This window comes from Lagopus leucura, unplaced genomic scaffold, assembly GCF_019238085.1.
Source record: "Lagopus leucura isolate 7727_CA_CO unplaced genomic scaffold, USGS_WTPT01 Super-Scaffold_73, whole genome shotgun sequence".
In the NCBI taxonomy this organism is placed as follows: Eukaryota; Metazoa; Chordata; class Aves; order Galliformes; family Phasianidae; genus Lagopus; species Lagopus leucura.
The window spans coordinates 38,306,627-38,320,014 of NW_024962252.1; the positions used below are offsets into that span (position 1 = coordinate 38,306,627).

At 37.7% G+C, this 13,388-nt stretch overlaps 1 protein-coding gene across 2 annotated transcripts in view; it reads right to left on the minus strand.

The window, feature by feature from the left end:
* Positions 1-1,503: 1,503 nt before the first annotated feature.
* The window catches only part of LAMA4 (laminin subunit alpha 4), a 95,784-nt gene continuing 83,899 nt past the window's right edge, over positions 1,504-13,388 (minus strand). For both annotated transcript variants that reach the window (XM_042877712.1, XM_042877701.1), the window contains exons 29-38: positions 12,855-13,019; positions 12,001-12,154; positions 11,095-11,288; positions 9,446-9,635; positions 8,480-8,635; positions 7,719-7,878; positions 6,618-6,748; positions 5,066-5,159; positions 3,972-4,091; positions 1,504-2,081 (exon numbers count right to left, since the gene is read on the minus strand). In XM_042877712.1, the coding sequence (XP_042733646.1) occupies positions 1,936-2,081; positions 3,972-4,091; positions 5,066-5,159; positions 6,618-6,748; positions 7,719-7,878; positions 8,480-8,635; positions 9,446-9,635; positions 11,095-11,288; positions 12,001-12,154; positions 12,855-13,019 (1,510 nt within the window). In that variant the 3' untranslated portion in view covers positions 1,504-1,935. The remainder of the gene's footprint in view (positions 2,082-3,971; positions 4,092-5,065; positions 5,160-6,617; positions 6,749-7,718; positions 7,879-8,479; positions 8,636-9,445; positions 9,636-11,094; positions 11,289-12,000; positions 12,155-12,854; positions 13,020-13,388) is intronic.

Sequence of the window (13,388 nt, forward strand, 5' to 3'; positions counted from 1 at the left end):
TTCTACGTGGTGGCTGGGAGCAGGAAATTGTTGAGTAGCCATATTATTTTTGATATCTGAGAAAAATACATTTGAAGGCAGCTGGATTTGGGGACCCCACAGTGTGCTTGGTAAAGAGTGGGACTCATTGCTTCCTTCTGAATGATGAACAGTGGGCTTTGGAGTGATGAAGAGAGAGGGCTCAGCATCATTGCCAGAATAGAAGCCATTGGAGTGTTTTGGCTTATAGTTGCAGGGAGTGGAATGGGAGATTTGTCCAGGAGAACACATGGGGCTGAAAGCATGTGCAAACTGACAAGACTGGTGAAAAGAAAGGCTGTGGTTGCTGGAGTCATGCTGTCTTCCCTTGTTCATTCATCACTGTAATTGTCTGGTAACAGTGGGCTCTAAAGACAAGCAGAGAGGCAGTGATGCCATCCCACCTGCCAAGCAGTCCATGTGCCAGTCTATCCAGAGCTTGTTGTTCCTCACCCACAGTGAGCCAAGAACACTTCAGTCTGTTGAAATCCTTTCCTTACTGAAAGTGAGGAAGGTACTGAGTGGTATCTTCTTGGTGTGCTTCTTCCAACTGTCCATCACTTCAAGACTGTTGGAGACGGTTGTCTCTTCTGTGTTTTCCAGATGAGTTCCTTTACATTTTTAGTCTGGGTGGTGATGTCCTTTATGCTTTTTTCTTTTTACTACTTTTCCTACTCTGCAACTGGCCAAATTTTGAGTTGGTTCCACCAGTAATTTGCCCAATCATTATAAAAGTTGCTGACAACAGTAGTTCTTTCTTCAAAGAAAATATATCAAAATGTCTTTGATGTCTTATAGCTTATCACAGAAGAGACCAAGTTTTGCAGGGGATTTATGTGTATTTGATGTTAAAACATACTGCAAAGGCCTACAGTTTTACTTCCATTCACCTTCTATGAAGACACAGGCTCACACAGCTCACATCTGCAGCCCTTTGCCTCTTGTTTGCATCTTCCTTTTTCACTCCCAGTTCCTCCTCAGCAGTCTGTCTTTCAGGGCACGTTCTGTAGGAATGTCTGTCTAGTTTGAAGACTAGTTCTGTAAACTGGAGTCTTGCAGTATTTTCACAAGGAAGTGACAATTTATGAGATAAGGATTTGTCTGAAACAGTGACTATGATTCTCCTTTCTATACTTTGTGCTTACTTATGTTATGCTAGTGCAAATAAGTAAGTATACTTAACACTGTAGAGAAAAAGCTTGAAATTCCGAATTTTCTCTCTCCCCTCCCTTCCTCCATAAGTCAAGTATAATTCTAAAATTACTGACTTAGAAAGAGGTCAGTTCTGTATCTGTTCTAAATAATACACCTCCTTTCTCCACACTCTGCTAGACCACCTCCAAAAATCTAGAAGTGGGATAAAAACATTATAATCTTTCACTGTTTATTAGCTTACATAATTAAGTATACTCTCTGCTGCCAATATAAATGAGGAATACTTAAATGAGTTGAATAGAAAATTATGAAATAAATCCTTGAACACAGTTATTTGCAATGTAAGTCTATTAATTGGCTTTATTCTTTAATATGCAGTAGCAGATCTTTTCCTGGTAAACAAGTTGGGACCCAAGATACGGAACAAAATGATGTACAGGATTTATTTTGGAAGAAACATTTTTAGTATAATTTTATTTCTTTTATAATTCCACATTTTCATGTAGCAGATTGGCTGCACATATAGTATAAGAAATGGTAAAGCTCACTCTTGTGGCATAATAAGAGAACTGCAGAAGCAACAGCTCTTTATTCTTCAGTGATTTTTGTTTCGCGCAGAAATATTAGAAGTGATTTTTGTAAATTGATCCTTGATGTTTTCATATTTTTCTCAGCATTGGTGATGAATAGAACATGGTTTCTTTTGCTCTATAATTCCTTCTTGTGGTCTAAGACACTTCACAGGATTGATGCAGCGTGCTGTCAGGCTGCAGGACACGTATTGATGCTTACAGCACCGCTGACCAAGGCTGCTTTACTAAAACTCACTGTTTTTTCATCAATCATGAAATTACGAATGCAGCCAACGAAGGAGTTGCGTGTAGTCAGGCTGGATGTTAGCAGAGACTCTGTAAGAAACAAATTTTAAGGAAAACAAGTTAGAGCTTGTGAAAACCAGAATAATCAGGTTGGTAGAATAATCTGTAATGGAACTTAAATCTTCTTAATTGCAGCTCAGTGCTCTGTTCCAAAGCCCATAGCATAATCGATACTATCCACGATCCAACCACCAAGAAAACCAGATAGTGTAGAAAAATTAATTAGATGCTGGAGTAGAGTAGCCAGCTTTTGGAAGAGTCAGAGTATATGAAAAATGGTTTTGTTCCACTGAACATCTTGCATGGATGAAAGGAAGGTTGGTGCCTGCAGACTAGTAAGATGCTGGAGTAAATACGGGGATTTATCTACATTTATGTAAAAGTTTCAATAATATATTATCCATAGAGGCTCAATCTTGCATTTTTCTAAAGCTGCACTTTATTTAAATAACAGAGTAGATGAATCTCAGGCAATGAATGTGTTTGTAATTTCTTCTAACATTATATGTGTTGTCATCCATGCCTGATTTGTTAGGCTGCATTTAGTTTACTATATTTACAGGTTATCAGTACTACATCTTTTTTTGTTGTTGTGAAGTTCATTATAAGAATCTTCTATGCCAGAATGATAATAATATTATAGAGCCAATGTATGGCATTTCTTTAGCATTCTATAATTTATGTAGAAGGAGAAAGCTCTATTATGAGGCAGAACACCGTTTGCAATTACCACTTTATATTACCTCTCTGGGAAGAATTCTGTCCTAATAAAACTCCAGTTTGGATTTAAAGAGTGAACAGGCCTGTGTGCATAGATTTTATGATTCCCTTTAGGCTCATTTTTCCTCCTGCTAGTGTCAGATGGATTTGAACACTGTGCACTCAAGACACTAATCCAAGATAAGCAATATAATAAATGGTGTAGTTAGAGATGTTTCTGATTGACATGCAAGGCACAGAAAAATAATGCTGCAAGTTTTCAATGGGAGATGTACAGGAGATGGTTTAAAAATTGGATCACGTAGTGTTGATTACAGTTTGCATAAGAACCCCAACAGAGTAGCTCTGTCTGTTGAATAAGGGAAGTAAATGTAGTAATCTTGGCCCACGCTACACAGATGGTCTGTGAGTCACAAATTCACGTTAGCAGACATCTGTGCAATAGGACTGCAGTAGTCAGAATAAGAATCTTCATGTTTTATGTTGTGTTCAAAGATGCTATTGCTTGAAGCAGAGGAAAGCATCCTACCAGCAAAAAATCCATAAGGCTACAGTCACAGTGAATTTCCAGTTTCATAAATGAGAACGAGTAAATAAATAACTTCTTAAAAAAAAAAAAAAAAGTAAACCCTTACTGGAAAGTGTATAATAAGATTCTTTTTTTTTCTTGTTAGCAGACTAGAGAACTGAGTCCATACCCAACTCTCCAGAAACAGTGAATGTATTAAATTAAGTGAAAGAAGACATTTTTCTTTTGAGATGTGAGACACAGCATTTCTGATTAGTTTTTGAGACTTTGAATTTTACCAGATTGTTCACATGGGTATCTTTTGTTCTTTTTTGAAATTAAAATTAATCTTAAAATGATAGGATGGTTTGGGTTGGAAGGGACCTTAGCAACTATTTTGTTCCAACCCCCTGCCTAAACATGGTTGGACAAAGCTCCATCCAGCCTGGCTTTGAACACATCCAGGGATGAGACATCCACAGCTCCTCTGGGCTACCCGTTTCTGTGCACCACCATCATAGTAAAGAATTTCTTCCTTGTATCTAATATAAATCTACCTTTAGTTTGAAACTGTTGCCCCATGTCTTTTCACTACATCCCCTGATGAAAAGTCTACAGTCTCTATAGTCCCTCTTCTGTGCTTCCTGTGGAAACTGCATTGAAATTTGAGAACAAAGCTGCCACATACTCACCTGGTACACCTCCAATAAACACTGGCTCTCTGTGGTCAGCTGCCTTTGGGTTTAGTGGCCCTACTACGTGGTTGACTTCTGAGTCTACATCCAGCTGCACCACGTTAGCATCTCTAATAACTGAAGGGAGAAGGAACAGATATCAAAAAGATTTTCAAAAGAAGCATTTGAAGTCTTTATGACAGAGAGACGTATTTGCTTGATCTAAGTTGTTTGATTTAGTCTTTGCTAAGCTATGAGCTATGGTTACTGTCAGTGCTAGTGTGTGGGCAGATACTGGCACAGGGTCAAAGCAAGATAAGAGAGTGGAAGCAAGGGTATTTCTGAGTGAGGTTCTTGATTGCTGGTGCTTATGTCTAGACTGTAGGGCATGTGCATGCAATGGTGGGCTGCTGAATAAAACTGGTTGCCAAATCATTCCCAGTAAGGTACCAATTTGAATGCAGTGAGTTTTTCTCCTTGCTTGTTCCTTCAAAAGGAAACTAGAATGCATAGGGAAAGGGCATATACTCAGGTTTCTTCTGTATGCAACGCAGTGAGCATTCACACAGAAAAATAAGGGAGTCCAAAGTACCTGAGGTTTAGGTGTACTTTTTGACTTTCAAACCCAAGAATGAAGGATGCCTATCTGGCACAGGGGTAAAATCCTGACTGTAAACCTCTCTCCGTGTGAGGCAGGGGTTCCTCAAATCTGTCCCGCTGACCTCTTAAGGGCAGCATACTTGTGCTCAGTACTGACTTCTACCACTTTATTTAACCTCTAATTGGGAAAAATGGAAAAAGAAGAATATAATCTGGTTTACATCTCGGAAAAGGTTGCCAGCATTTCCATGAGGCAGTCATGTGTTCCTTGAACAACAAGCATTCATCTTTCTTTGTATTTGGTAGGAACTTGGTCTTGCTCTCCCAGGACACTACAATTCCTGTGTCTGAGGGAGGAAAAGGACTGCCACTTTTATACAGACTGCATCTTGACAAAGAGAAAGGGAAGACCTGAAAATATGTCCAGTGCACTGGCCCATGGAAATAGATAGCTAGGAAGGGAAGTTTTGGCACTGTTACCTTTCTTAAAGGTATGATCATGCTTTACTGACCTGCAATTCGGTGCCACCTGCCATCGCAGAGACTCTGTTTCAATGTCACTGAAGTTGAAAAATCCCTGATTCCATTATTCAGTTTCACAGTAACCTGGAAGAAAATAATGTACTTGTTGCTGTAAAACCTTTTTTTCCCCTCTTTTGGGATAATGCAGTATTTTCCACTCAGAAGCAAAATAAATAAATAAATAAATAAAATTAATATTCTAAATAATGAAATTATTTAGAATAAAGTATCAAATTCACAATTTTTTTTTTAAGATTCAATAGTGCTAAACATTTCTGATTTGAACTCAGAGTAGAATTCAAAAAAAGATTCAAAAATAACAGCTAATTTTACTCAGATTTTCTAGTACTGCTGCTCTGTAATTTCCTGTGTGTTAAATTAGTGTTTAGATGATGTTTTGGCATCTTGATAGCCACTTAATAAGAAAAACAGTCATGAAAAATCTAAACAAACAGACATGATCTGAGAAACACGGATAGGGGACTTCAAGAATGACTTTTAGGTTGCTTTCAGTTTTACCAGGAAACCACTGGCAGAACTAGAAAGCGTACCTAATTTTGAATTTTGTACCTCTGCTTTAATCATTTGGATGAGTACCTCCCTGCATGGTAACACCGCTGTAGCAGCAGAGCAATACTGCAGCCCTTTTGCAGGGCACAAGACTCCCAGTGGTGGCTGCTGGTAAGTCATACACTGAGCCTAGCCACTCAGGGTTGGAAATAGATGAGCTTTAAGTTTCCTTCCAACCCAAGTCAGCCTCCTTCTCTTTGGCTGGCAGATTTTTTTTTATATATCCTTCTCTTGGGCTGGCAGTTAGATACTGGGACAGTTAGATACTGCAATGCAATGGTTATGGAATATCCACACTGCCCAGACTCTTAACTATGCTGAGTTTCTGTATTGCGAAAAGTTTAAATCAATCAATCAATCAATCACTGCTCTAAACCTTTGCTTTTTTGTCTATTTATACTGCAACTTATTGTTGCGTGTGTATAGTGGAGGGACCCGGAGTATACTGATGAACATAACAAAAGATAGCACTGGCAACAACTATCTGATGTTTATTTCAAACTTTCCTCATTCAACTAGTAGCCTTAGAAAAATCCAGGAATTTTAGAAAATGATCACCAGACAATCAGAACCTTGTCCTTTCCTCATCTTTCCCCACTATACACATTTACTAAAGCAAGAAGAGAATGTGCTTAACCCAGACTTCTCTTTTAACATACAAGAAATAAAAATCATCTTACTTACTATACATCTTTAGTATGTGGATGAAAAAACAGTACCAAAGCATCAGTGCTCTGGTAATCAAGTATTTATTGTTGGCACAAGTAAAGCGATCTGATTTTGTCTTCAGCGTTATTTTTTTTGTATGTTAAAAGAAGTATCTGAGCTGCCTAATCTAAGCAGTTAACTTATCTAGGAGAGAAATAAGAATCAAATAATGCCAAATTTGTAAAACAAAAGCTGCGTATAGCAGAGCCCAACTAGGCAGTAGAGGAACCAGTCAGAGAAGTGTAGGAAATGTGACCATTATACCTGTCCATTTCTCATGTGCATATTCAGGTACTCTCCATTCACGCTGTGGCCATGCAGTAAGATTCCTGAGCTACTTCGGGGACGTATTTCAAAAACAACTTCAAATTTCAGACCTAGACTGAAGGATTCGTCTGTGAGGAAGAAAGAATACATTATCTTTGCACTGAGTTAATGGTGAGCCTGGACATCTACTCAGAGTCCCAGGGTAGAACCTATTTGTTCTGTCTTCAGAAGTACTAGAACCTGTTTCAATACACATACTTGAAGAGATAGCATGGTTTGCCACCCATTTACACTTCTGTTTGATTTTGTTTGAACTACTAATAATAGTTTGCTTGTGTTTTTCATTATTCAAGAAGAAAAAAGATATTTTCTTTAAAAATATTAGCAGTGAAATGGACAGCAGAAAATAGGTTCTATGTGGGTTTTTGGCAGTTTCTTATTGTGCAATTTCCTAGGTACTCAGCAGTTTTTATACAGTGAGTGGGAGTTCACTTGAGCTTTGATGATTCAATAGCAGAAAGTCCCTTTTTCAATTTGCTGGCAGGCCAGGGAGCAAATTAGAAACACCATGTAGTTCTTCTTGGTGTTGCAAGAATGTGACCCAAAAAAAATCCTTCTTAGAACATTTCCTGGAACACAGGACCATATCAATGAGGACCATTGATAGAAAAGATGCATCTGTCATGCTGTTCATTATCAATTTGTTCAGAAATTCTTTTCATAGAATTTTTGAATTACGTGTTATTTTATTAAGAAAAAAATAAGGAATGTTGGTGTTCTTGGTTTTAGCCAAATTGACTTTTGTGTCTATAATAATTGTTACCATATTAGAATCTGTTCTCTTGTGAAATTATTCTAATTATTTTAAATATATGCATTCATACACCCATACAGATATATTTATGTAGCAACTTGTTAATTTTCATGGGGACATTCTTATCTGTCAACATCAGTTGCCTACCACAATAATGATCTGTATCTAATAATCTTTGCAGCTCACAGCCTTGGAAATTATCACATTCTTTAGTGAAATGTACTGTTTTGAAGTACAGTGAAAAGTATGGTTTCATTAGTGAATATATTTCAGCAGCGTGTTACCAAGGACGACGTATCCTCCTTCTGATGAAAAGTACGTTCCTGCTTCTGATGGGCCTTCAAAGCAAGGTGTTACACTAAACGTTTGTGAAGCTGAAGTGATTGATCTTCCATTGAGCTGTAAATTGCTGAGACAGCCACTAAAACTGTAGACTGAATTAATCTGGGGGAAGAAAGAACATGATTGATAGAACCGCTGGAAACAATGTGCGTAGAGCAAGGCAGTATTGTACATACCACGTAACCTCAAGGCAAGACAGTGGTCAGTTTTTCCTGAAGTGTGTAGCTATCTTGTCAGGCACATATCACCAAAGATTACCTTGAAGGAGTCTTTAATGATGTTGATTTTTCCTTTAACATTCCTTTCTATATACTTTAATATCAAAGATACAGAGCAGAATACTGATCTCTAGGTACTGTCTCAGAGCTACTGAGACAACAATAAAACTTATATATCTCAGATCTTAGGGTGAAATTGATCTCAACTAATTTTACCTCACTCATCTAAGCTTGAATGTTGCTAAGACTTCTCTCTTCCTCAGGGACCATTAGCTTTCCAGATGCTGCTACAAGTCTACTGAAATCTATCCCAGCTACTAAGCTATCCCAGCTCTGTGGGATCTTTGCTATCACATGAACTGAGCTGTGAGCTCCTCAATGTGCTGAGGACTGGGAACATACCTTTTTTTGGACTCATCCCTAGAGGCAGCTTTTGCTCTAGCTGTACATAAACATAAGGGTGATATAATAGCTGTCTGATTTACCTGGATATTTTTCACAGCTTTTCCTGGAGCTACACCCCCAATATACAGTGGTTCAGTGACTTGCCAGGTATTAGCATTACCAATGAAAGGTTCTTCTAGTACTCGGAGACCATCAATTATCAAGCGACCAATATTTTTCCCTCTAATAAATATCACCTAGAAAGGGAGGAAAAAAATTTGGAAGATTACTTTCATATGTTGAGGGAATATTCCAGTGCAGTGGAAGAAAGTAAGAAGTTGAGAAGCTTGTGAGTCATAATTTGCAAATCAATTTTATTAACTGCCAGTATTCTTTGCTGGGCAACCTTCTCTCTTCATATCCGTATAAAGGTTGGATTGTAAAACTGCAGTCTTACCATTCTGGTGTATAAAGTGTCACAGGGTCTACTGAGATCCGCTCATCTTATAGTTGCACATATGATTTATTGCTACAGTACTATCACTATTAGTATTTTCATGGCTATCTCCAGTTTTATGGTCTGGATTTATCCAACCAGATTTAAAGACCTAAGCACCCAAGTTAGGAGCTTAGTGACTATAGAGTCCCTCTGTATGTACAGTAGGAAATTCACCTTGCCCCTAAAATTGTCTTTTATTTTCATGGACTACAAAGGGTGCCTTAGGCACTTCAAAAAATTTGCTGAACAAAACTATCCTAGTCCTTTCTTTCCTAGCTTTTTTTTTTTCCCCCCTCACTATTCTGCATTTCTGCACACTTCTCATATTTCTACTCACATGATAGTTTTGTGAGTTCCTGGACTTTTACAGCTGATTCACTTTCCTATCCCTACTTAAGGACTTTATAAAATACACTGTGAAAATTTAAAAAGTACTGGCAGAAGCTTCTCCACATATAGGTGTGGTTATGTAAATGTGAATGAAACCTCTATGAGTTATCAGATCAGCAGTGTCTTTACTGCAGCATTATAGCATGTATCATCATGCTGATTACTTTCTTTTACTTACATTGTGCCAAAGGCCATCATTGTATTTCTCTTGGCTCTTAATCCTTATCTTCTGATGACCAGCATTAAACATAAAAATGAGTCGTCCGTGAGCAACAAAAAGGGTCATGAAGTTGGTCTCCTTTTGGTCTGAGACATAGAAGATCATTCCGTGAGACGAGTGAGTCTTCAGACTGATAGAGAACTGAGCTCTGGCAAACAAAAATGCATTATTAGTATTAAAGCAGATTTTACTGACTGAAATCAAACTGCAGGCAGAAGATGACTGAAATTTTTGTCTCTTTGTATGGAATATTTATCTCCTTTATGGAAGACATGTTTCTGATAAACTTTCTAGTAGTTTTGAAGTAGAAGTTGGAGAAGAAGCTTCTTTACAAGGCAGATTTTCAAAAACCAAAATTTATTGAGTGAATAAAATCAATACCACCAGACCACCAGAAAATGACAGTATATACATTTTTGTTCACAGCAGTGTTGGAGGACTTTCACATTTTTCCAGTGGTGGCTCTGTTCATGATCATTTAATGTTACTCTACACTTGCTGCTAAATTTCTTCATCCTTGTAGGTCCTCATGACGTCTAAGACAACATGGCAAATTATGCTAACTCAGTTCAACACAGTGAGCAGTGAACGTTATTTCAATGTTTAGTATTAGGTTTATTATTTAGGTCTAAAAAATGGCAAAGCTATATTAGTGTAGCACAAAGAGAACAGATTAGTTCTGCTTCTCATGTTAGATGAACTAGCTTAGCTGCTGTTTCTCACATTCCATGCATGCTTAGGGCCTTGCCAGTATGAGTTGTTGTAAAACATCACGAGTCATTGGTTTTTTAAAATGCACATTACAATAAAAAGTCTGTAATAACAGTTGTAACAGGGACATGTCTTGTAAGGATGAGTAGAAATGTTAGTTTGGGTTTTCCTTGTTCTGTCTCACATGGGCACCATCAGGACTGCCCTAAGTAAAACACTGTTGATTTAAAACCAATGCTTTTGTTTTCTAAGTCAGGAAACAGCACTCTTCTTTTCTGAATTAGTGGTCTGGTATGCTTCCAGGAAGCCCTGTGTTGTCGCATTTATTGTCTTTCATGGGAAGTATTAAACCAAAATCCTGTGCTGGTCAAAACATATCATATGGAATATTCTGTGGGAGCCTGAGAGTTTAATATCCACAATACTTGGACTCATTATAAATTATTTATATTTATGTTATGGCATGAACTGGACATGGTTTTCATAGCTTTATGTCCTACTGCATGATGTAGATTCCTGAGCACTGAACAGATGCTAACATCCACTCAACACATAACTATGCTTCATTTCTGGGTGAACGATCATGTTTTCCAGCTCCCATCTAATGCCATTACTTCTTGCACAGAGACTGACGGTGTATTGCTTGTATATAACTAACATTCTTGAAGTCTTCATGCAAATGGGCAAAGAAACTTCTTTAAAAAATATATAATATAGATGAAGGCTCCACAAAAAGAATGTAGTTGAAAACACATTGCAAAAATTTACCTAAGATAAAATAAAAAACCCCAATAACACAGTAACAGCAAAAATATGCCCTTTTTCTTCTTTCGGTTTTCATATACATCTCTTGCTTCCTCAGTAATTATAATTTTTATTTCTAAAAGTCTCATTACCTTTCACTGAAATCCTTTGGTATGTGATCAAATTCTTGCCGACTGTTTGCTGTACCTCCAAACTGGTATGCATGTTCAGTTGCCTTGGGATTCATAGGCAAGTGGCATTGAGGGTCTTTTTGCATATTCACTTCTTGATACAGTTTTTTGAGGCCAGTTGAAGGCTGTGAGACCTTGTCCTTATCTCTTCCCACCTTCACAGAAAGAAAACCATTAACCTGAAATTTTAACTTAGGCTGGACATTAAAAAAGAGGATTATTGACATATAAGTTAATAATATGCTGTGTTTTTTTTTTTTTTTTTCTTACAGAAATACAAGGAATGGTTCCAAGTCAGATCTTCCTTACAGAGATCTACTATAGATGCTAATTTAGAGCAGAAGGGATAAACAGAATGCCTGTATGTAATTATAATCCACTCTCTTGCAGTTTTCCTGATAGACTCCTCCTCTATGCTTTTGACGATATAAGCAATAGCACAAGTATAAAACAACATGCTTGGACCAAAAGTGCTGCATGCTGGAAGAGGGATTTTTTTTCTCATTTATGCATATTAATGTGTGCTTACTGCACCCAGTAGAGTGAGCCAAATTGAAATAGCTGAAGAAAGCTTATTGCCTTTAGGCTGTAGAAGAAACCAAAAAGAGCTTTTATGCAAGACATTTAAAAACGTCAAATATTTTGTTTTACAGTTCCAGTACAAGAAAATGGTGTGAGTGTAGGCCAGATAGACCCGGTTAGGGCAGGCATTTACAGTGATTCAGCGTGTAAAGGAATGGAATCCTTTCCTTTTCTACACACAAAGTATTCCTTAAGTATTACATTTTTGGATCCATAACTTTGTACAGAATTTAAAGTTACAACACAGTATGTATCAACTCTGTACTGATACTATTTGTAGCAAACCTTTTTATTACGGTTTCCTTTGGCTTTTGATGAGTTTCTTCCTTTCTTATGAAGCAGAGCTACTGGTGGGGATTCAACAGGGCATCCATAAAAGGAAGTCTGAACTTTCTCTGAGTACCGCTGGAAATCTTCCACTTCAACCTCCCGATCCAATCTATGTTTCAAGGAGAGGATGACAAAATCAGCTTTTTTTCCCCCAGTGATGTAATTTTTTAAATAACAAGAATCACAGTAATTTACATTTGTATTTTAAATGCTGTTTTGATGGATTTTTTTCATTCTTGGATTGTGAATAAAAGTACAGATGTATCAGTCAGTGTTTGGGTATTGTGGGCAGCCTATACTGCTTTTCTATGTTCTATCCATGCTTTCAAAAACAGAGAGGCTGAATCTGCAACACCAACTTCCCTTTAACATCTTCTATATAAGAACAGTTCCTAAAATGATTAAGGCCAACAAATATGGACCATTTTCACATGACTAAACTCCTAATTTCAGCAGTGTTCATGAGATGCCTTAGCATCATTTTGTTTCAAAGGCAGGGATGAAAGCTACATCATATAAATGCAAATGAAAGCTATGCAAATTCCACATTGCACAAACAGCATTAGCAGGTGCAACAGTAAAAACTGATTTACATCAAATTATTCCCACTTCAACAATATCACAACCTACCAAGTCTGTGCCAACAGATTCCATAGAAAATAAGGTGAGAAACTTATTCACACATACTGTCTAGCCTCACAAAATGAGAGAGGGATTTTTATTGTTAAAATAAATCAGTTCTCTGGAGCTATAACCCGAGCTGTCAGGCAGCAATTGCCTGGTAATGTGTTTGGGAGGATGCCACACACCTAGTGAAGTACGCATTGCTTATGCACCCAGTGAAGTTAGCTTGCTGTGTTTTGAGGGGAGAGCCACCAAAATAGAACTTTTTGATGCTGTCAGGGCTTTTCCCTGCTTTGTCCTTCACTGGATTCTTCTTGCTTTGTTTCTTGTCATCAACACTCAGCTCATATCTGCAAAGACAAAGCATCCACTTTGTAGGCTCATTTTGGAAAAGCCTATGTTGGTCATTAGATGGCATATTACACACATCTAAAATGTTCTGCTTGATGTATAAAATAATGGAATAGCAGCACTCTGTAGTCATGAAGAGACCTTCCTGCTTCCAGCTGTGCAACAAGCATAAGAGCAATTAGCCCACTGGCAACCAGTGTCCAAAGGCACAGGGATATGAAGTCCAAAAAAATACAGCCCACCCAGTGGAGATACATAAATCAAGGGATTGCTAATAAATAGACGGAGCCAGTGTTTGGGAAATAGAAGACCTAAGCACATACTATTTCTTCTTTATGTCCCTATCTCTTTTTCCTTCTCTTTCATCA